The sequence below is a fragment of the Rhinopithecus bieti genome, unplaced genomic scaffold (assembly GCF_001698545.2).
Source record: "Rhinopithecus bieti isolate Rb0 unplaced genomic scaffold, ASM169854v2 scaffold_5889, whole genome shotgun sequence".
NCBI lineage: Eukaryota > Metazoa > Chordata > Mammalia > Primates > Cercopithecidae > Rhinopithecus > Rhinopithecus bieti.
In genome coordinates this window covers 1,718,127-1,740,407 of record NW_016805277.1, presented here as the reverse complement: position 1 = coordinate 1,740,407, position 22,281 = coordinate 1,718,127, and the positions used below count along the sequence as shown (strand labels likewise).

Genomic DNA, 22,281 nt, shown 5'->3' with positions numbered 1-22,281 from the left:
CCCAGGCTGGAGTGCAGCAGCACAAACATAGCTCACTGTAGCCTCGACCTCCTGGGTTCAAGCCCCCATGTAGCTGGGACCACAGGCACATGCCACCCTGCCCAGCTTTTTTTATTTTTCATATATTTGTCCAATGTCACATGCAATTTTTTTCTTTTCTTTTTTTTTGAGACAGCATCTCGCCATGTTGCCCAGGCTGATCTCGAATTCCAGGGCTCAAGAAATCCTCCCCCCTTGGCCTCCCAAAGTGCTGAGATTACAGTAAAACTCTTAAAACATTTTCAATAATTGAGTTCCTTGAAATTTTTTACTGAAGAAAAGAGAAATAAACAGGACCTACAACTGAGTACATTACTCAGAAAACTACTAACAGGAATTTCTGAAAATAATTTTTGCATTTATCACTTCAACTTAGTTATAATTCAGGAATTTATAAATTATTGTTTTCTGATACATTTAATTTTCCTGCCAAAGTACAAAAAACATGTTTTAAAATAAAATTTAAAATTGAAATAACTGAGAGCCAACTAACTAAACTTTTAAAAGAACAGTTTTGCTATGGGTGAGCACCTTTAAAGGACACACGCTGCTAGGGGAGGAATGATTATAAAGAAATTTCCACCACGCAGTACAGAATTCACAGTCATCAGCAAATCCCTTCTTTCACCCTTCACTTTCTTGTTATTACTGAAACCTGACTCTCCCTTAAGGACACATTTTCCCTTCAGCCTGTTTAAGTAATAGCTGTTTTTTCTCCCACATCCTTGTACCACTGAGTCTCGAGGAGGCACAGCTCTCCTCCTCATTGCCCTTTTCAGACCATTCTCCCATTCTCCTCCCTAAATGCCTCCAGCTTTGATTCTCTTATCTTAAGCTATCATCCACTAACTTACTTTCATCCACCAACTCCAAGGTCATGCCCCCTAATTCTTAATGATCTTTTTAGCTCCTGGCTCTAGAGTTCACTCTATCTAAGAAAAGTCTCCTGCCTTGATTTCAAAATCTTTGACCTCCTCTCTTCTCATGACCTAGCCCTCCTCTTTACCTCAGCCACTCACTCCCAGAGTCATTATCTATTATCACAACTCTTCCATAATCTCAATTTCTTGAATTCTACTTGCTGACATGACCTCCTATCCTTCCAGTTCATTCCCTGGTATTCTCAATCCATCAACACCTCCAACCCTCTAATCCTCTTCATTCCTTTACGGTCACCACCAAACCTTGCCCAATACACTCTCTTATCTCTTTATTCAGATTCAATTCTGTGTCAGCTATTATAATTGCTTTATAATCACTCTCTTACATCCATCGTCAATTCCCTTCCCCTTTGTCCACTTGGACCCATTCACTTGGTGAGACTATACTCATCCCTATTTATTAATAAATCAAGCTCTCTGACTACTCACATCTGCACCCAGCAGCTGAACATGGCTGGAAAAAATATACAACCATGCTACTGTTTTCATTTCATTTTAAATTCAACACCAAAGATTCAGGTATACATTTAAAGTTGTTGGCAATTAAAATTGTTGGCAATTATATTTTCCTAGTCCACTTACCCTTCCACTCTCTTAGGACACCAATCACATTTTCCTCTATCCACAAACTTCAAATGTCTTCTCTGTTACCCTCATTTTCAACTGATGACATCACTTCCTAACTTTTCTGAGAAAAATTAAAAGAACTTCCAAGAACTACCAGAATTCTAGACTCATAAATCCAACCACCTACTTGACATCGCCTCTTGGATGTCTGACATTGACATTAATATGTTCAAAATGAATTCTGGCTGGCTTTCAGGAAGACAAACACACTCTTCCTTATTTCTCCCACTAATAACAACTAAAAGCTCTAGACATTGTGTATAAAATAACACAAGAACACTCTGAAAGTTGGAAAGAACTGGGTAGAACCGTTAGAGACCTCAGGATATGTGAAACAACATGGTGGTGACTTCCTTGGGTTTTTCTTTTTACCTCATATATCCCAGGTTAAAGACAAAAAATAAAATGGCAGACTTCATCCCTAACATATCCACAGTGCATTAAATATAAATAACCTAAATACATCAGTTAAAAAACAGAGATTGGCACTCAACTATATGATATCCACAGAAAGTTTATTTTATTCTTTTTTTGAGACAGGGTCTCACTTTGTCACCCAGGCTGAAGTGCAGTGGCACAAACACATTTATAGCAGCTTTATTCTTAACAGCCAAAAACTGGAAACAATCAGGCATCCTTCAACAGATAAACAAAGTGTAGTCTATCTATACCATAGAATATTACTCAGCAATGTAAAGGAACAAACGACCAGGACCCGTGGCTCACACCTGTAATCCGGGCACTTTGGGAGGCTGAGGCGGGTGGATCACAAGGTCAGGAGTTCTAGACTAGCCTGGCCAACATGGTGAAACTTCGTGTCTACTAAAAATACAAAAATTGGCCGGGTGTGGTGGTGTGCACCTATAATCCCAGCTACTCAGGAGGCTGAGACAGGAGAACTGCTTGAACCCAGGAGGCGGAGGTTGCAGTAAGCCGAGATAGCACTACTGCACTCCAGCCTGGGCGACAGAGCGAGACTCTGTGTCAAGTAATAATAATAACAATAAAAATTTTTTAAATTAAATTAAAATTTAAAAAGGAACAAACTATTGACACATGCAACAACCTGGGTGGATCTTCAGAGAATTATGCTGAGTGAAAAGAGTCAATCCCAAAAGTTACATACTGTATGATTCCATTTATGTAAGATTCTCAAAATTACCAACTTATACAAATGGATAATTTGTGGTTGCCAGGAGTTCAGGAGGGGTGAGGTAGGAGGGAAGTGGGGTGGCTTTGTAAGGGCAATCTGAGATACCCTTATGGTGATGGTAATGCCCCGTATTTTGACTGTACCAATGTTAATATCCTGGTCATGATACTGCACTATTGTTTTGAAAGATGTTACTATTAGGAAAACTGGGTAGGGGATATGCAGGATCTCTATACTATTTCTTACAACTGCAAGTGAATCTATAATTATCTCAAAATAAAAAGTTTAAATAAATTCCTATGACCCACTCAAAAAACAAAAACAAAAAAAACTTGTTCTACCTAGTCTCCATCTCGATTAATGGCAACTATATCTAGTTACTAACACTAAAAACCTTGGAGTTGTCATTTTTTTAACATCCCACATCCAATCTGTTATTCTAACAAATGCAGCATTTAAGGGCTTTTCACCCTCCACTGCTCCTGCCTGGTCCAAGTAACCATTATCTCACATGGATTATTACAATAACCTCCTAATTAATCTGCCTGCTTCCACCCTAACCTCTACTGTCTATACTCAACACAGCAGCCAGAGTCATTCTGTAAAAACCAGATGTTACTCCTGTACTTAAGACCCTCCAGGGCCATCCATTTCTCTCAAAAGGGAAAGTTTTTATAACAGCCTTCAAGATCCTACATGATCTGGCCCCCATTACCTCACTCTCATTATCTTACTAATCTCCCTAACAGTTCTATCCCCATTACCTACTTAATAGACAGCAGGCACTCAATATTTATTAAATATGCTCTTGATTCAACTTTCACCACAAATCCCACACCACATCCCACATAGTATCTATGCACCTACTGCACTCCCTCAAGAAGCCATCCCATGGTTCCCAGCAAAACGCCACTCATTCTTCTAAGGATACCTCCAATATCACCCTATTCATTGTTTAACTCCAATACCTAGCACCAAGTAGGAGCAGAATATGTATTAGTCAAGCAGTAAAATCTTGAAAGTAATACACAAATACAGCACAAGAAAAAACAAATAATTGATCTGAAACATGTAACACAAAGGCTATCAAATTCCTCAAACTCCTCTCCATCAGAGAAGTTGATTAAGTTGATTAAGTCAGATATAAAGAGTATTCAGAACAAAGGTACAACTCTGACTTTATGGATTTAACTGCTGACTCTCTACGAGCATATAAATAAGACTTCTAAATCTTCCCTTTCCTAATTGATATTACCTCTCTAGTTGAAGTTTGACATTTTAAAAATAAAGCTTAGGCTGGACATGGTGGCTCACACCTGTAACCCCAGCACTCTGGGAGGCCGAGGCAGGCGGATGGCTTAAGCTCAGGAGTTCAAGACCAGCCTGGCCAACACGGCAAAACCCCATCTCTACAAAAATACAAAAATTAGCTGGGCACGGTGGCAGGCACCTGTGGTCCCAGCTATTCAGGGGGCTGAAGTGGGAGGACTGCTTGAGCCCAGGAATCAGAGGTTGCAGTGGGCCAAGTTTGTGCCACTGCACTCCAGCCTCGGCGACAGAGCAAAACCATGTCTCAAACAAACAAAAAAGGCCGGGCACGGTGGCTCAGGCCTGTAATTCCAGCACTATGGGAGGCCAAAGCGGGCAGATCACGAGGTCAGGAGATGGAGACCATCCTGGCTAACACGATGAAACCCCGTCTCTACTAAAAATACAAAACTAGCCAGGTGTGGCATACACCTGTAGTCCCAGCTACTCAGGAGGCTGAGGCAGCAGAATCACTGGAACCCGGGAGGTGGAGGTTGCAATGAGCCAAGATCGTGCCACTGCACTCCAGCCTGGCAACAGACTCAAAAAAAAACACCTTTCTAAATTTCATTCTCCCCTTCCACTGGTCCCTTTTTAAAAACTGCCCTAAAATAAAACTATATCAGCATGTATTAAACTGAAGAATGTAGAGGACCCCGAGAACTCATTCACACACTGGTTTGAGAAACAATGCCTTAAAAATGAAATGCATTATACATTAAGTTTAGGTGATCATCTGGGGACAATATAATGGCAAATGGAGAGAAGCAGGCATTTTTGAAATGGCATGACCAAGAGTTAATCACCCAGTGATCTGAACTGCTTATGTTAATTTTTCAGACTTTATCAAAACAAAACATAAAACAAAATTCTTACAGACTGACAAGCATATAACCAAGCATTGACATTTTTTAAAACCTAATATGGAACAAATTTAAATAAATCTAATGTGGTTTACAATCTACCTTTGTAAAGTCACTTGAAATTTGGAACTCAACACATTCTAGACTAATTTTCTTACTATAGGAATGACTACTTTGAAATTATAAGGTATATTTACAAAAAATACTTATATCCCAAGCTACACTAGTGCACTGGAGCTGCTCGCTTATTAAAACCATGTATGTTTGTTTTCATTTAGGTTCTTTTCAGGACAGAATCATTTGAATTTATGACATTTTAAACTGGTATATGTAAAGACTTAATTTAAAGGATAAAGATTCTCTAAAATGACTCAGTATAGTTAGAACAATATTTATAGGTCTCTAACAAATAAAAGTAAAGACTAAAGGACACTTAACACTCCACATTCTGCCTCACTGCTTGCCCAATTTTCAACCACCTCTTAGGGGAAAAAAGCTGTTTCTGAAACTACAGTTGCCAGATATATATCCCTTAAGCATTCCAGCAGGAAATATAAATGTCTGTATTTTATTTTTCTTAGATGATTAAATGGCCAAAACAAGCTACTTAAGTTCTTTAGGAATGGAAACATCTGCATCAACCAGGGAAATCCTCATTACATTTCACTAATGATGAAAGGGCCTTGGGAAATGGGCAGCAGTCCTTCCTCAGAGACTGCAAAGACTTCTGAGAGGGCGTCCAGTTAGCAACACTGAAATGTTGCTGAGGAAACATAAGTATGTACCCACAGTACTGTAGCAGACGAATGTAGGGCTGGACAGGTCCTGTTGGCAAGAAAGAAAACACTATACCAGGTCATACTGTTTTGCAGCTGAAAATTCAGCTTTTAGGGAGAAACGCAGGATTGTGTCTTGGCCTGAAAGAAAAATGGAACTACTAAACAAAATACCGTTTAATCCTTACAAGTTCTTATTAGTGGATTTTTCCCACCAAGTATGAGGCACTGGTTTACAGATTTCCTAATTTCTCAATAAAAACCTTCAATCTCTTGATTTCACCATGCAACATTTGCAAGAAATGAAATCTTTTATCTATCAAATCCTACAGATCCATTAAAATGAGGCAGGGTTATCCTGGTTAACTCAGAACACAGGGAAGAGGAATCATGATCTCCCTTGTCCCCAAACTCCTCTCCGCCTCCCAAGCCTTCAGAGGCCCATCGCCCCAGTACTCTGAATCTTTATCAAACACCAGAACCTCCCAGGCCTCAAATATGCACCCGTACCCGAAGACAGCTCTTTCCCTTTCACTTTCCCTCTCGGAAATATTCCATTGGTTCAGTCCAGTCACTGGATTACTGCCCCTGCCCGCCTCGGTCTTTACCACTGACCTCTCCCATTCTGGAAAACCCCCACCTTTCCTTGGTCCTGCAAGATTCCTGAGTCCCCCAATCTCAGGACCCTTTCCAGACACCACACCCCCAGCCCCGGCCATCTCCTCAGCCCCTGTCGCTACTCTCTCTTCTAGAGTCTCCTAACTTTCCGATCCAAGAAATTTTGGAGACCCCACCACCGCCATTCCTTGTGGCAGCCCATTCTTCAACAATCTCTAGGCGCCAACACCACTCCTCCCTTCCCGCCCATCTACACATCCTGCTCCCTGCTCCCAGGGTCCCTGCATCTCTCAGGGACCCCACTGCTCAGGCCCCTTGGAGACCCTACCACCTTGGACCCCTTCAGACACCATACTCTCCTTTCTCAGGCCCGCAGAGACCCTGCCCCAACCAGACACCGCCGTCTGCTCCTGACACTCGGAAGCGCCCTTTCCCTGGCCCGGCCTGTCTCCTGGCCTGCCCCCGAGCCCTCCCAGCCTTGCTAAGCCCGCACGGCCGCCGCGCCCCCTTTACCACTGGATAGAGCAGCGGACACAAGCAGGAGCGCCAAGACCAGCGGCCGCGCCAACCCCGCAAGGGCTTGGATGGCCGACCCGGGCAGCAGTTTCGCTTGTTCTGGCCCCCTCATCCTCTTCAGGACGACAGCGGCCATAACGGACTCGGCTGGGAGCCTGCGCTGTTGCTAGGCTCTACGCCATGACGTCAGACGCCGCGGCCCTCGGCACTTACGTCCCAGCGTGGTGTCGTCGAAGCCTGGAGACGTGCTCTGGAAACCGGAATAAAAAGGAAGGATTTCAGGGAGGAGGGAGTTGCAGCTAGGCGAGTGTGGGGTTGCTACACGCTTGGCTGCGGGTTAAAGGTAGAATGTAACATGTTGAAGAGGGCCAAACCGAGCCCCTCCCTGCCGCCTGCAAGATTGGGTACTATACAGCCAAAAAAAGCGTTTTCGCCATTTTAAAAAGGAAAATCAAGCTGTAGAATAGACTGATCACGAAAGCGAAGTAACTGCTCTTCCTCTCTCAAAGGCGAAAGAAACACAAATATTAAGTAGTCCTATTTGGGTGATGGGATTATAAGTAATTTTTAAAATTCTTTCCCCACAGTCATTTATTTTTTTCAACAAAAGATTTAGCACCTCTCCCTATTTAAGATACAGCAGTGAACAAAACGAACCCCCAGCCTTGGTAGCGTTTATTTTCTTGTGAGGGCGACTGTGGTGTAAAATACACACTATGCAAGATGATAAAGATATTATGGACCGGCCCGAGTGCAGTGGCTCACAGCATTTTGGGAGGCCGAGGCAGGCGGATCACCTGAGGTCAGGAATTCGAGACCAGCCTGGCCAACATGCAGAAACGCCGTCTCTATTAAAAATACAAAAATTAGCCAGGCATGGTGGCGCGTGTCTGTAATCGCAGCTACTGAGGAGGCTGAGGTAGGAGAATCGCTGTAACTCGGGAGATGGAGGCTGCAGTGAGCCGAGATGCCACTGCACTCTAGCCTGGGCCACAGAGAGACAGACTGTCTCAAAAAAAAAAAAAAAAAAAATTGTGGCGGAAAGGTAGGTAGCTAGGAAGTAGGGGTGAGGGGCTGGCTGCCATTGAAAGTAATTTCGATTTCCTAAAATAAGCTTCTCTTTTTAAATTTTGTTACTTCAAATCCCCAGTATATAAAAATGCAAACTTAGAAACTTCCAAGAAGTTCACCTGGGGCCCTGGCACCATACTTTGCTCTGTGTGTACGTTCTGTGAATGTCTCCTTAATAAACAGATACAGGCTTCAATTCATAAAAGTTCCATTTGATCAATTTCAGGAAAATCAATGTGACGTTAAGCAAGACATTTATTGTACCCACAGCTTCACCACTCTGGTCTCTATGACTCCCTGCGAAGATTGCTGTTATCCCACAGAGACACAGCTGAGCTGCCTCTCTAAAGGGCCTGTGTTCTACTCCTGAATCTGGTTTCCCCTAAGCTTTTATCTCACCCTGGTGACAGCTCAGAAACACACAAACTCTGTGTGAAGAAAACTAAGAAGTCATTCATCTGCACATTTCCCGAAATCCCCCAGAAGCCCACATAGACTGAATGGTGTCCTTATTGGAAACTCTCCACCTCAGCCAAGGTGCAAAGTCCTCCCAGTCCCCCAGGAGCTTCCCTTCTTTGAGCTGTACTCAAGTTGTCTGTAAAACCACTCAGTTCAACAAATGAGCTTCTCAATCTTAGTTTCTGCTTGTTGACTTTAAAGTTCATCTATAATAAACACACTGCAGTCCTCTTCCCTGACTCATTGTCCACTTTGTCCATTTGTGTCCTCATACCAGCTTGTCTCAGTTCTCTTAACTGGTGAGATATTATGAACTCAAGGCATTTTGCACAATGATATTCCAACATGCTGCATGCCACAGGCAGACAATAAGTAACTAGTGAGGGAAATATTCCCTCATACTCAAGAGAACCCTTTATACATTTTTAAATATTTTAGGGCCAGGTATGGTGGCTTGTGCCTGTAATCTCAAGTACTCAGGAGGCTGAGACGGGAGGATCACTGGCGCCCAGGAGTTCAAGGCTACAGTGAGCTATGATGATGCCACTGCACTTCAGCCTGGGTGACAGAGTAAAACTCTGTCTCTAAAAGTAAAATATTTTAATATAGTACCTGGCCAGGCACAGTGGCTCATGCCTGCAATCCCAATACTCTGGGAGGCCGAGGCGGGCGGATCACGAGGTCAGGAGATCAAGACCATCCTGGCTAACATGGTGAAACCCTGTATCTACTAAAGATACAAAAAATTAGCCAGGCGTGGTGGCGGGTGCCTATAGTCCCAGCTACTCAGGAGGCTGAGGCAGGAGGATGGCGTGAACCTGGGAGGCGGAGGTTGCAGTGAGCCAAGATCACGCCACTGCACTCCAGCCTGGGCAACAGAGCGAGACTCCATCTCAAAAAAAAAAAACTGTACCTGACATCTGACTAGATGTACCCAGCAACCACTATGTGCCATAATCTCTGGACAAATTCTATGAACATTCACTTACAAATAGTTGCAAGTCCCTAAAGACAGTATGACAAATACTGAGGCCCATGGTTTTTCGGTGATCAGTTGCATAAAATGCTAAAAATAGACGGTTCCAGTTTTGAATGTCACTTTCAAACATAGAAAAAAAAAGGAATTCTGCTGAAAAATCATGAATGGAAAAAAATGTTCGTATTTGTTGAAGCTGGATCAGGCATAGAGTTTATTACTATTCTTTGTGTTTGAAATTTCCACAATTGGCCAGGTGCGGTGGCTCACACCTGTAATCCCAGTACTTTGGGAGCCCAAGGCAGGCGGATCACCTGAGGTCAGGAGTTCGAGACCATCCTGGCTAACACGGTGAAACCCCGTCTCTACTTAAAAAATACAAAAATCTAGCCGGGCGAGGTGGCGGGCGCCTGTAGTCCCAGCTACTCCGGAGGCTGAGGCAGGAGAATGGCGGGAACCCGGGAGGCGGAGCTTGCAATGAGCTGAGATCCGGCCACTGCACTCCAGCTCCGGCGATAGAGAGACTCCGTCTCAAAAAAAAAAAAAAAATTCCACAATCAAGTTATTAAAAATATATAAATATATGGGAGAATTCCAAAATCACCCCTTCCCATAACCCATATGGAGGGACCTACAAATATGAAAGCATATTACCAGTGATTAGGTTACTTTACCTGGCAGTGAACTTGAAGAAAGAGCGATTACCCTTGGTGGGCTAACCTAATCAGGTGAGTCCTTAAAGGTTTGGGGCTCTTCTGGAGGAGACTGGAAGTGTGAGAGGGATTTCACATGAGGGAGTTCTTCTGTTTCTGGCTTTGGCGATGTAGGGGACCACATGGCAAGGAATGCTGGTGTCCTCTAAGCACTGAGATGTGCCTCTGCCAACAAAGAAATAGGGACTTCTATCCTACAACTGAATATAACTGAATTCCACAACGCTGTAAGCCTGGAAGAGGACACCAAGCCCCTAGATAAAATGAGAAGACAGACTAGTCGACACCCTGATTTCAGCATTGTGAGAACCTGAGCAGAGCCCAGGTAGGCATGCATACCTGCCTAGCTTTGACCTGCAGAACTGCAAAATAAATGAGTGTTGTTTTAAGCAGCTAAATTTATGGTAATCTGTTATACAGCAAGTGAAAACGAATAATATATAATACATACACAGAGCATGGAGACAGAAAACAAATCTAAATAAATGCTCTGTTTATTCATATTAATAAAGACAACAGAAGGAGGATGAGGTTTCAATATTTTATTCAAGTTTTTTTAAGTGATGTTAATTACAGCATTTGAAGGGGAGGATCTAATTCCACACAAAATGGAAGACTCTAAAATGTACCCATTAAACTGCTAAAAAACAAATTGAGTGGTGAGAATACAACAGAAGTCCAATTTAGATTCTGAGTGTTGTCACCATGTGATTACGATCACACAGACACTTCCAAGCTTATAGCTGGAGCTCCTGGAAGCTATTTCATACTCTGGTGCAAGGGCAAAAAAAACACAACACAAGAAGGAATAAGTGAATTACCGGCTTCCATCCATCCACCTCTCCACCAAAAATGGCAAAATAGAAACAGTGACACCACGCTGCAGACTTTAGTGTAAAAGGTGACCAGTGAACTGGGGTGGGGACAGGTAATGAAATCTGTCTATAAAGTTCATCCGTGAGTTTGTACACACTGATCAAAGCAGCGAGTCTCTCTTCAATTAGGGTTGGAAAACAAGGTTCGATCTCAGGAAATCATAATTAAGTCATTTACTATACTGAATTTACAAAGGCCTACATTATTATGCCATACCCATTGAAAGGCTTTCTAATAAAGAAACTTGGCATCTCAAAGTGGGCTACGAGTCCCCAAGTATACATGGAAGTACCTTTTTTGGAATGCGTTTCTTCTGTCCCTCTGAAAGGGGAAGGGTTACATCTTAAAGCTGAATCATCTTTAACCTGGAGAGCTAACATATTTAGCAATACTTGCATCCCAGACATACAACATTAAGATACACTAAATTCTGAAGGTAGCTATGCTGCAAAATAGTTTAAAATTAAACAATTGTACAGTATTCATTTATGCTTGAAATTCCAGTCCTAGACCAAGCTTGTGGCCACCAGCATTGACGTTCTTGCCATCCAGAAGAGCTGACAGTGTCAGTTTGATACCTGCAGGGAGAAAAATGAGGGAGAGGAAAGGAGGAGGAATGGAGGAAAGAAATGACAAGAAAGATTAACAACAAATTCAGAACCTGTTCCAGATATTATCAGCAGGGTCCAAACTACATGGCCCTTCAATCCTTATTACTTAGCACTATCTGACCAACAGGTATCTTAGAGTGGACTTATAAAACAACTAATTATCCCACCGCCCAGAGAGCCTACCCAAATCTACTTCTGGAACCCCACTTTCCTTTTTCCTCTCACTGTTCCCCTGGTACAGTTAGTCTCTAGTACTGGTAGCAGACAGTAAGCTTCTTTGGCAATCATCCCTTTAAATGAAACCTCAATCCTGAATCCAACCTAAGGTCTTACATGTTCATGTTCAGTGTACACACATGGGTAGTGTGCATGCACATCCACAGATGCACACAACAAACTGACCTTCCCTGGAGTAACCTGATACGGGAAGTAGCTGGTAATCTTAGATTTCCAGGGTTCAAAGGTGGGTTATATGCTAGAACTATAATACACCATGGACTGGCCTAGCGAACTGTGCAGAGGAAACCTGCAAACCACTTTTCCTATTTCTTTGTCTTTTTACAGTGGGACTGATTTATAAGTTAGTTTTCAGAATCTGCCAGAAATAAGTATCAAGCATTATGTACACATTGGAAAAAAAGATGGAAGAAAATAGCAAAGAATATATGTTAGCCTCAGCCTTTTTCCTCCTGCTTGCCACATCTCATATTCTCCAAATGTTTTATAATGACCCCGTACTCCTTTATAAACATTTAATTATACTTTATATATACCCACTGTATTATATAAACATTTTATAAGCAATGACATAAATCAGCAAACCAGCACCACAATTTTTTTTAAGACAAAGAACCGATTTCACACACAAGCAACACATACCTGGCTTTAGAGTCTGAGTGTATCCTAAACCTATCAGGCTGGAGTTGTTCACTTTAGCCTAGTCAAGGAAACGACAAAACAGAGAAAACATTAAGTATAATACTTTGCACTTCCATCTCCAAAATTAATAAGAGCTTTTTGGTCAACCAACCTTTGACTTCAGAATCAAATTTTTTTATGACCATCTTGTTCATGAGATTCATTAAATTCAATACAAAATATATCAATTTTAGGTGCATACTTTCCTGTTCAAATGGTGTTCTGAGATCTGACACCCCTCATAAGAACAAAGCAGAGAGAAGGAAGGCCTCTTAGGGGCCCGTGTCCTTTTGCTCATATAAATAATGAGGCTCCTTTTCTCTTGTTTTTAAGTGCCTGTTAAGGGAGCCAAATTCGGTTCTAGTTTAGGAGACTTAAAATGGGCTGTCCATAAATTACGGAAATCAGTACAGACACCATTCTGCAACATGAGATTCCCTCATTCCACCCCAAAGAGATACAACCTCCAGTGCCCTGTGACAAGAGAAATGAGCCCATTAGGATTTACTGCAAAAACTGGGAAGTAGTTCGAGGGCCTGTGAGCAATGCCGGAGAGTCTGCAAGATGCCAACTGACTATTGATTTCTTAATATGCAATGCAGGAGCTGAAAAGGAGAATGAAAAGTGAGGTGGGGGAAAATTATCAATTAGAACCCTAGATTTCAGAGTGCCCCTTTTAACAGTCTGCATTATAGAACAGGAACTGGTATTAATGGAAGAGGTTCAACAGTAAGCCAATCTGGCTCAAATTTCTTTCCTGCTGTGTTCCTTTGGGCAAGTTACTCACCTTTCTAAGCTTCTAGTTCCTCATTTGTAAAAACAGAGATGACTGGGTGGGGGCCATGGCTCATGCCTGTAATCCCAGCATTTTGGGAGGCCGAGGCAGGCAGATCACCTGAGGTCAGGAGTTCGAGACCAGCCTGACCAACATGGTGAAACCCCATCTATACTAAAAATACAAAAACTAGCCAGGTGTGGTGGTAGGTCCCAGCTACGTGGGAGGCTGAGGCAGAAGAATCACTTGAACCTGGGGGACAGAGGTTGCACAGTGAGCCGAGATCGTGCCACTTGCACTCCAGCCTGGGCAACAGAGGGAGACTCTGTCTCAAAAAAAAAAAAAAAAAACACAGAGATGATTGGCCAGGGATGGTGGCTCATGCCTGTAATCCCAACAACATTTGGGAGGTTGAGGTGGGAGGACAGCTTGAGCCCAGGAGTTTGAGACCAGTCCAGGCAACAGAGCGAGACACTGTCTCTACTAAAAAATTTTTTAATTAGCCAGGCATGGTGGTGTGCCTGTACTCCCAGCTACCTGGGAAGCTGAGGTGGCAGGATTACTTGAGCACAGGACGTTGAGGCTGCAGTGAGCTGCAATTACACCACTGCATCCAACCTGGGCAACTAAGCAAGACCCTGTCTCAAAAAAACAAGAAATAAAAAAACCCAGAGATGATTAAAAAAACAAAGCACCTATTTCAAATGGGATTAAACACAGTAGTCTATACATAAAAGGCTCTGCACAGTGCCTGGTACCCATAAGAAGTACTAGTAGTATGATCACTGTACTCATTTGGAACTCTTTTCAAAGTAAGAACATCTCTCACTTTGTTTTTGTTTTTTGAAACGGAGTCTTTTGGTCTCAGCTCACTGCAACCTCCGCCTCCCCAGTTCAAGCAATTCTCCTGCCGCAGCCTCCCAAGTAGCTGGGATTACAGGCGCCTGCCACCACGCTCGGCTAATTTTTGTAGTTTTAGTAGAGACGGGGTTTCACCATGTTGGCCAGGCTGGTCTCAGACTCCTGACCTCAACTGATCTGCCTGCCTTGGCCTTCCAAAGTGCTGGGATTACAGGCGTGAGCCACCACACCCAGCAGCATCTCTCACTTTGAATAAGCTGAAGCACAGCACTCCAGCAAACCTGAAGGACTCCAACGTAAAGAGCAGATGGGCCTGCCTGTGAGATGCGTGATTCCACAGATACCCACCGAGAAGCAGGCGTCAGGGTCAATCTGATACTTGGCTGCTATTCCGAAGCGTGTGTTACTATTTCCTGCTGTCCAGGCGAGATTGACAGCGGTCTCCAACTTCTTGTTCACTTTCTGGTAAATGGAGCCACCAAACTCTGTCCCGTCATTCCTGCAAACAAGCACAGCACAGATGCTGAGCTTCCCAGGGAGGCGAGCTGCAGCCCAGACAGAACCACCCAAGTCTCCCAGAAGACAGGGATGCCAGAAACGGACTGAACCAACACTGGTATTAAGGGAAGTCAGAAGTTCACCAAATTTCACAAAACAGGTACTAAATTTACAGGAAGTCTGATAAGTATGGAACAGGCACCTGGCCAGGCACACTGGCTCATGCCTGTAATCCCAGCACTTTGGGAGGCCAAGATGGGCAGATCACTTGAGGTCAGGAGTTTGAGACCAGCCTGGCCAACATGGTGAAACCCTGTCTCTACTAAAAATACAAAACTTGGCTGGGCTGGTGCCACACACTTGTAATCCCAGCTACTCAGGAGGCTGAGGCAGGAGAATTGCTTGAACCTGGGAGGCGGAGGTTGCAGTGAGCCGAGATTGCGCCACTAGACTCCAGCCTGGGTGACAGAGCAAGACTTTGTCTCAAACAAAAAAAGAAAAGGCCGGGGAAGAAGGGGCACATGGTGACTCATGCCTGTAATCCTAGCATTTTGAGAGGCCGAGGCAAGAGGACCACTTGAGCCCAGGGTGTAGCTTGGGCAACACAGCAAGATCCTGTCTCTATAAGGAAAAAAGAAAAAGAAAAAGGAAAAGGAACAGAAGCAGGTCAGGCGAGGTGGCTCACGCCTGTAATTCTAGCACTTTGGGAGGCCAAGGCGGGCAGATCACGAGGTCAGAAGATCGAGACCATCCTGACTAACACAGTGAAACCCCGCCTCTACTAAAAATACAAAAAATTAGCCAGGCGTGGTGGCGGGCGCCTGTAGTCAGTCCCAGCTACTCGGGAGGCTGAGGCAGGAGAATGGTGTGAACCCAGGTGGCAGAGCTTGCAGTGAGCCGAGATCACGCCACTGCACTCCAGCCTGGGTGACAGAGCGAGACTCCGTCTCAAAAAAAAGAAAAGAAAAGAAAAGAAGCAAGTAGAGCACTGAGATTCTGAGGGATTTATTTTTACTGCTACTGATATTATTACTTTTATAAATGATTCTACCAGAAAAATGGCATGGAAGTCCGGGTACGGTGGCTCATGCCTATAATCCCAGCACTTTGGGAGGCGAAGGCAGGCGGATCATTTGAGGTCAGTAGTTCAAGACCAGCCTGGCTAAGATGATGAAACGCTGTCTCTACTAAAAACATAAAAATTAGCTGGGCATGGTGGCGGGTGCCTGTAATCCCAGCAACCTGGGAGGCTGAGGCAGGAGAATCATCTGAACCCAGGAGACAGAGGTTGCAGTGAGCTGAGATCACACCACTGCACTTCAGTCTGGGCAACAGAGACTCTGGCTCAAAAAATAAAAATAAAAATAAAAAATGGTATGGAAAGAGAAGAAAATGAGAAAAGAACACAGCCAGAAATGGCAAGAAAGGCAGGGCTGCACATATGCCTCAGAAGGCAAGTTAGAGCCCTTGGCACAACCTGTTGCAGCCACTGCTGGGGAGATACGGTTGGCACTGACCCAGCCTCTTGGAGGAGCAGCACTTCAGAAGAGCTTAATCCACAATTCGTCTCGTCCACCTGTGCATACTCCTCACCCATGCTGCAACATCTAAGGTCCTGGCAGGATTTGAAAGGGGGTTTTTTGCTACATCATAAAATGTCTCGCTCCTTCAGAAACATTCAGAACGAAACCCCAGCTGGTCAAGCTCCCTCCTCTCTTACAAACACACTGAATGACTCCAGTTGCTGCGAATATCCCTTTCCCTTCTTCAGGCATTATAATTCTCCTCTTCCTCTTTGGGGGCCCTGCTTAAGCTCTCAGAATTTGAAAGTCTGCCCCACCCAGCTGAACAGCCTGTACAAACTCTGCAGTCACTGCCACCCCTAAAGGCTGGAATCACTGCTTTTCATAAGCCCATCTGTACTGTCTGATTTTACAACCATGGGTTCAGGCTCCTTTGATTAAAAAAATTAAGAAAAATTTTAATGCTGCAATTTTTTAAAAAGGAATGACCATCCTCCTTGCATCAGATGGTCTTCAAGCCTGCCTAAACTCTCTCAGACATCTTTAACATAAAATCAGTGTCTGAGTTCTGCCTCATCATTGTGGGCATTGCCAGTGGAAATGGCATTGGTAACTGTGCGTCAGAGCCAATGTACTTTGGAATCCAGCAAAGGGCTTCAGGACCTAAGAACAAAAACTCCAGATTTCACAAGACACTCTCCCTAAATTAGAGAATACATTCTAAATCTTTTTTTCCCTGAGATGAGATCTTGCTCTGTTGCCCAGGCTGGAGAGCAGTGGCAAAATCATAGCTCACTGCAACCTCAAACTCCTGGGCTCAAGTGATCACAGGCATGTTGCCACCATGCCCAGCTAATTTTTTAAAATGTTCTTAGAGACACAGTATTTCTGTTTCCCAGGCTGGTTCCAAACTCCTGGCCTCAAGTGATCCTCCCGCCTCAGCCTCCCAAGTAGCTGGGATTACACATATGAGCCACACATTGTAAATTCTCGCTTCCCCATGAAATTCAGCAAGACAGAAATTATGCTTCTAGAGAGTACAGGGAGACCCAGGCACTGCCTGATTCACAGGGAATCCTGTCTTCTTTAGACAGCCCAAGTATGCTACAATAAAACAGCAGCCTGTCAAAAATAACAGATTTTTTAATGACTTTAGTAATATATTCAGTTGGGGAAGTTTCTTGGGCTTACATGTTTTTAAAAAGGCCAGACTTTTCAGAATATCCTAAAACCAGGAACACAATATTGCCTTCCTATACAGAGCTTTCAAAACCATAAACAAGAGGCCAGACGTAGTGGCTCACGCCTGTAATCTGTAATCCCAGCATTTGGGAGGCCAAGGCAGGCAGATCGCTTGAGCTCACGAGTTCAAGAACAACCTGGGCAACATGGTGAAATCCTGCCTCTACAAAAAATACAAAAAGTAGCCAGGTGTGGTGGTGTGCACCTGTAGTCCCAGCTACTTGCAAGGCTGAGGCGGGAGAATCACTTGATCCTGGGAGGCGGAGGCTGCAGAGATCGTGCCACTGCACTCCAGTCTGGGTGAGAGAGCAAGACCCTGTCACCAAAAAATAATTTGTTAAATAAACAAACAGCTGGAACTGTTCAAATTCATCTATATGAAGCACAAAGACTTTCTGGTATGCATCCGGGCCCCTGCAAGCACCAGGGCAACCCAGATGAGTTGTGTCAGCTGCCTTCATGCTGGTTCCAAAAATAAACCATACCCACTTGTTGCTTATTAAAAATGTTGAAGCTCAGATATGTGGGGGAAATGATTAACAGCCATTGTTCCTCCTAGAATTGGTACCAATGCCCAATTTCAAACTAAGGAAAAAACTTCCCATGCCAATCAGAATTCTACATTCAAAAACATTTCTATGCATGTGGTATGTTTCCTATACCTTTTTTGTATGTTTCACCTTTTCTTAATTAAACATACAATAACATTGATATTTTCTTCTTTTTTTTTTTTGAGATGGAGTCTCCCTCTGTTGCCCAGGCTGGAGTGCAGTGACGTGATTTCAGCTCACTGCAACCTCCACCTCCCAGGTTCAGGCAATTCTCTGCCTCAGCCTCCTGAGTAGCTGGGATTACAGGTACCCGCCACCACGCCCAGCTAATTTTTGTATTTTTGGTAGAGATGGGGTTTCACCTTCTCGGCCAGGCTGGTCTTGAACTCCTGACCTTGTGATCCACTCGCCTCGGCCTCCCAGAGTGCTGGGATTACAGGCGTGAGCCACCGCGCCCGGCCAAAATGGTTATTTTCTTGGTATATATTTTTATGAATTTTAACACACATATACAGATTAATGTAACCATGATCACAGTCAGGATATAGAACAGTTCCCTCCCGCAAACTCCCTCAATCACCACTTTGTAGCCATACCCTCCCCACCCCCTGCCAACCACTAGATTGTCCATCTCTATTGTTTTCCTGTGACTTTTTAGCTGTAACAGATTTCAAATTAATGATAAAATTCCTCAAAAAATTTATTAATGGAAATAATATTAGTTTTACACATTAATACCATTGATTTGCCTTAAGTTTAAGAAGTTACTTCTTTAGTGACCTCTAGTGGAAAGAAATAAACATGGTAACTCTGCACCCAGCTTGTGCCTGTCACAGGTTAATTCCTCATGAAACTGAATAAAACAAGATTTATGATAAAACAAGACCCATGAATGAAATGTGTTTCCCTTAACCTAAATCATCAATCTACTTCAATTCTCAAGGGGCTCTCTCCTAACCTATAATCACTGTTTCCCTTCACCATACTGCCCAGTAGTTACTTTTACATGTTTCACTGTACAGAGAAGATACTTTGTAACTCAGACAATCAGCTCCTAAATTTGTCTACCATGTCTACATGTCATCAAGCCCAGCAGGCTAATCCTCAGGCATTAGACAGAGAAAGAGAGCTGAGAGCTGTTTTGTTAACTAAAACAAAAACTGCAGGGAATGGACCCACTCTGGACTGACACCATGTCCCTGCTGTAATTAATCAGCCACTTTGTGTACCTGTTGCAATATTTACTGTTCGTAGAGTGGAAATGATGTAAGACACTCTAGGAAATGGGTAGGTGGGAAACAAATGATAGCAGCAGGCCATCTGGCTCATCTAATGCCAACAAACTCACTGTACAGTGGTTAAAAATTGGGCTTTCTTTAAAAAAACCTAATGAAAGCAATCCCCTTACCATACACACTCCAACCCCACCCCTCACCCCGCTGCCCCCATGTACACTTACACATTAGTGTGAAGCTGGAATTCATCAGTCTTGTAGCCAACTGCAAAGTTGCTCTGGGTCACTCGGGATTTTGCAGTCTCAAAATTCATCTGGTAACCCGCCAGCCAGCCCTCGTAACCCAGCACTAGAGCACCCCGGATGGAAGGTCCAGCAATGTCGAAATCCATGTCGCAGCCCAGGTTAATGTGCTCCCGCTTGTACCCTGTCTTGATTTTAGCATTTTTTTTCCTAAAGGAAAAGAAGTTGTATTAAGATCAGAAGCTAACTCACCTTGAAATGCCTTTTTTTGTTTTTTATTTTTTTTTAATCGTAGGTCAAATAAAGGGAGTGGGATGGGGGTGAAGTCAGGGCTCCAGTTCTCCCTTAAGGCACTGCTGTACCACAATGAGCAGGACACAACCTCTCTTCCACGGCGACCCAGTCTGCAGAAACCCCACACTAATGAAGTGAGAACACAGACAGGAAAAGCCTGGAAAATAAATACGAAGTAACTTCCTTGTCCTATCCTCTTTGTATGCTTAATGTAGCAGCCTACACAGGCATTCATTAGGTAGAAAGCCACCACGTAATTATGAGACAGATGCATCTTTGATATTTTCCAAACCTGTGGAAAAGATTTATCTGTCATGAAGACAGCTACCTAAATAGCAGCTTTTATTTATTTATTTATTTATTTTGTTTTGTTTTGTTTTGTTTTTGAGGCGGAGTCTGGCTCTGTCGCCCGGACTGGAGTGCAGTGGCCGGATCTCAGCTCACTGCAAGCTCTGCCTCCTGGGTTTACGCCATTCTCCTGCCTCAGCCTCCCTAGTAGCTGGGACTACAGGCGCCCGCCACCTCGCCCGGCTAGTTCTTGTATTTTAGTAGAGACGGGGTTTCACCGTGTTAGCCAGGACGGTCTCGATCTCCTGACCTCGTGATCCGCCCGTCTCGGCCTCCCAAAGTGCTGGGATTACAGGCTTGAGCCACCGCGCCCGGCCAATAGCAGCTTTTAAAGAGACGATTATCTTCTTACTCTGTGGCTCACACAGTTAAGTAAGGAAACATAGGCTATGTTCCTTCCAAGTGAATACAACAGTAAAATGGATTTCAATACCATATTCATGAGACCCCAATGAGTATGTATTTCAGAGAACCGGGTACTGATATAGAACCTGCAACTCTGCAGACATGGGGGCCAGGAAGTGTTAGTCAGCCAGACAGTACCCCACGTCCAACCTGATGATACCAGATGTGAGTCTATAAGCAGTTCAGTGTCTGTACTGCCTGTTCCTCAAGACCCAGCATCCCTTAGGAAGAGCAGGTGAATAGTGTTACCTGCAGACCTATTATTACCATGTCTTTTACCAAAAGTACCCACTGGAGAACAAGATCATATCTAACAAATAAAACATGGGCCATTTTTATCTCCTTGTTTCTATCATTCAGTTACAAGATCAACATCTCCCACAGGAAGCTGCATTCTCAGCAGAGACCACAGGAGGAACCAGATCCACTCAGAGCCTCAAGGACTACACAGCACTGTTCACTTCTAGCTTTATTCACATTGAGATTAATGCTTCATCCTCAGCACCTAGACCATTTCCTCCTAAATGGAACCAGTGCTCCTTGGAGAAATGGCTGCCTATAGATCTTAGGCAGGAGATGTACACAGTGACCTAAAACATCTATCAAAGCTACTGAAGACTACTGGGGTGGAGGCAAAAGGACAAGCTAACCTGAAGAGGCTCCCAAGGGATTCAACAATGGAGCAATGTGAGCCTCAATATGGAAAATATCAGCAAAAGGCTGAAACATATTAAACAGTATGTTTATTCTAGGCATTATAATGACACTCAGGGCCGGGCGTGGTGGCTCATGCCTGTAATTCCAGCATTTTGGGAGGCTGAGGCGGGTGGATCACGAGGTCAGGAGTTCGAGACCAACCTGGCCAACATGGTGAAACACTGTCTCTACTAAAAATACAAAAATTAGCTGAGCGTGGTAGCGGGCATGTGTAATCCCAGCTACTCAGGAGCCTGAGGCAGGAGAATTATTTCAACCCAGGAGGCAGAGGTTGCAGTGAGCCAAGATTGCGCCACTGCACTCCAGCCTGGGCAACAGAGTAAGACTCCATCTCAAAATAAATAAATAAATAAATAAATAATTATAATAACACTCAAATCACATAGCTGTCATCTTTAGAGACTAGAGAACCAACCTGTTATTTTAAAAAGAGCAAAAGGCTGGGTGCGGTGGCTTATACCTATAATCCCAACACTTTAGGAGGCTGAGGCGGATGGGTCAGGAGTTCAAAGCCAGCCTGGCCAACATGGCAAAACCCCATCTCTACTAAAAATACAAAAATTAGCTGGGTGTGGTGGCGCGCACCGGTAATCTCATCTACTCAGGAAGCTGAGGCAGGAGAATCACTTGAACCTGGGAGGTGGAGGTTGCAGTGAGCCAAGATCGCGCCACTGTACTCCAGCCTGGGTAGCAACAATAAAATTCAGTCTCAAAAAAAAAAATCATGAAACAGTCATGTAAATTTGAACAGACTAGAGATTTGACAATATTTAAAAATGATCCACCAGGCGCAGTGGCTCATGCCTGTAATCCCAGCACTTTGGGAGGCCAAGGCAGGTGGATCACCTGAGGTCGGGAGTTCGAGACCAGCCTGACCAACACCGGAGAAACCCCATCTCTACTAAAATACAAAATTAGCCGGGTGTGGTGGCGCATGCCTGTAATCCCAGCTACTCGGGAGGCTGAGGCAGGAGAATCACTTGAACCCGGGAGGCGGAGGTTGCGGTGAGCTGAGATTGTGCCATTGCACTCCAGCCTGGGCAACAAGAGTGAAACTCCACCTAAAAAAAAAAAAAAGAAAAAAGAAAAAAAGAAATATCAACTTTTTTCAATATAATAATAAAT

The 22,281-nt window shown here is 43.8% G+C and overlaps 2 protein-coding genes across 4 annotated transcripts in view; both read right to left on the bottom strand.

Annotated features, from left to right (window-relative positions):
* CUNH5orf15 (chromosome unknown C5orf15 homolog) overlaps nucleotides 1-7,172 on the bottom strand; it is a 14,912-nt gene extending 7,740 nt beyond the window's left edge. Inside the window, 1 exon segment of the mRNA XM_017871985.1 lies at nucleotides 6,839-7,172. Within this exon segment, the coding sequence (XP_017727474.1) occupies nucleotides 6,839-6,977 (139 nt within the window). The 5' untranslated portion in view covers nucleotides 6,978-7,172.
* Nucleotides 7,173-11,377: 4,205 nt separating this feature from the next.
* The window catches only part of VDAC1 (voltage dependent anion channel 1), a 44,756-nt gene continuing 33,852 nt past the window's right edge, over nucleotides 11,378-22,281 (bottom strand). For all 3 annotated transcript variants that reach the window (XM_017871983.1, XM_017871984.1, XM_017871982.1), the window contains exons 6-9: nucleotides 19,375-19,602; nucleotides 14,450-14,600; nucleotides 12,427-12,484; nucleotides 11,378-11,514 (exon numbers count right to left, since the gene is read on the bottom strand). In XM_017871983.1, coding sequence (XP_017727472.1) covers nucleotides 11,423-11,514; nucleotides 12,427-12,484; nucleotides 14,450-14,600; nucleotides 19,375-19,602 — 529 coding nt within the window. In that variant the 3' untranslated portion in view covers nucleotides 11,378-11,422. The remainder of the gene's footprint in view (nucleotides 11,515-12,426; nucleotides 12,485-14,449; nucleotides 14,601-19,374; nucleotides 19,603-22,281) is intronic.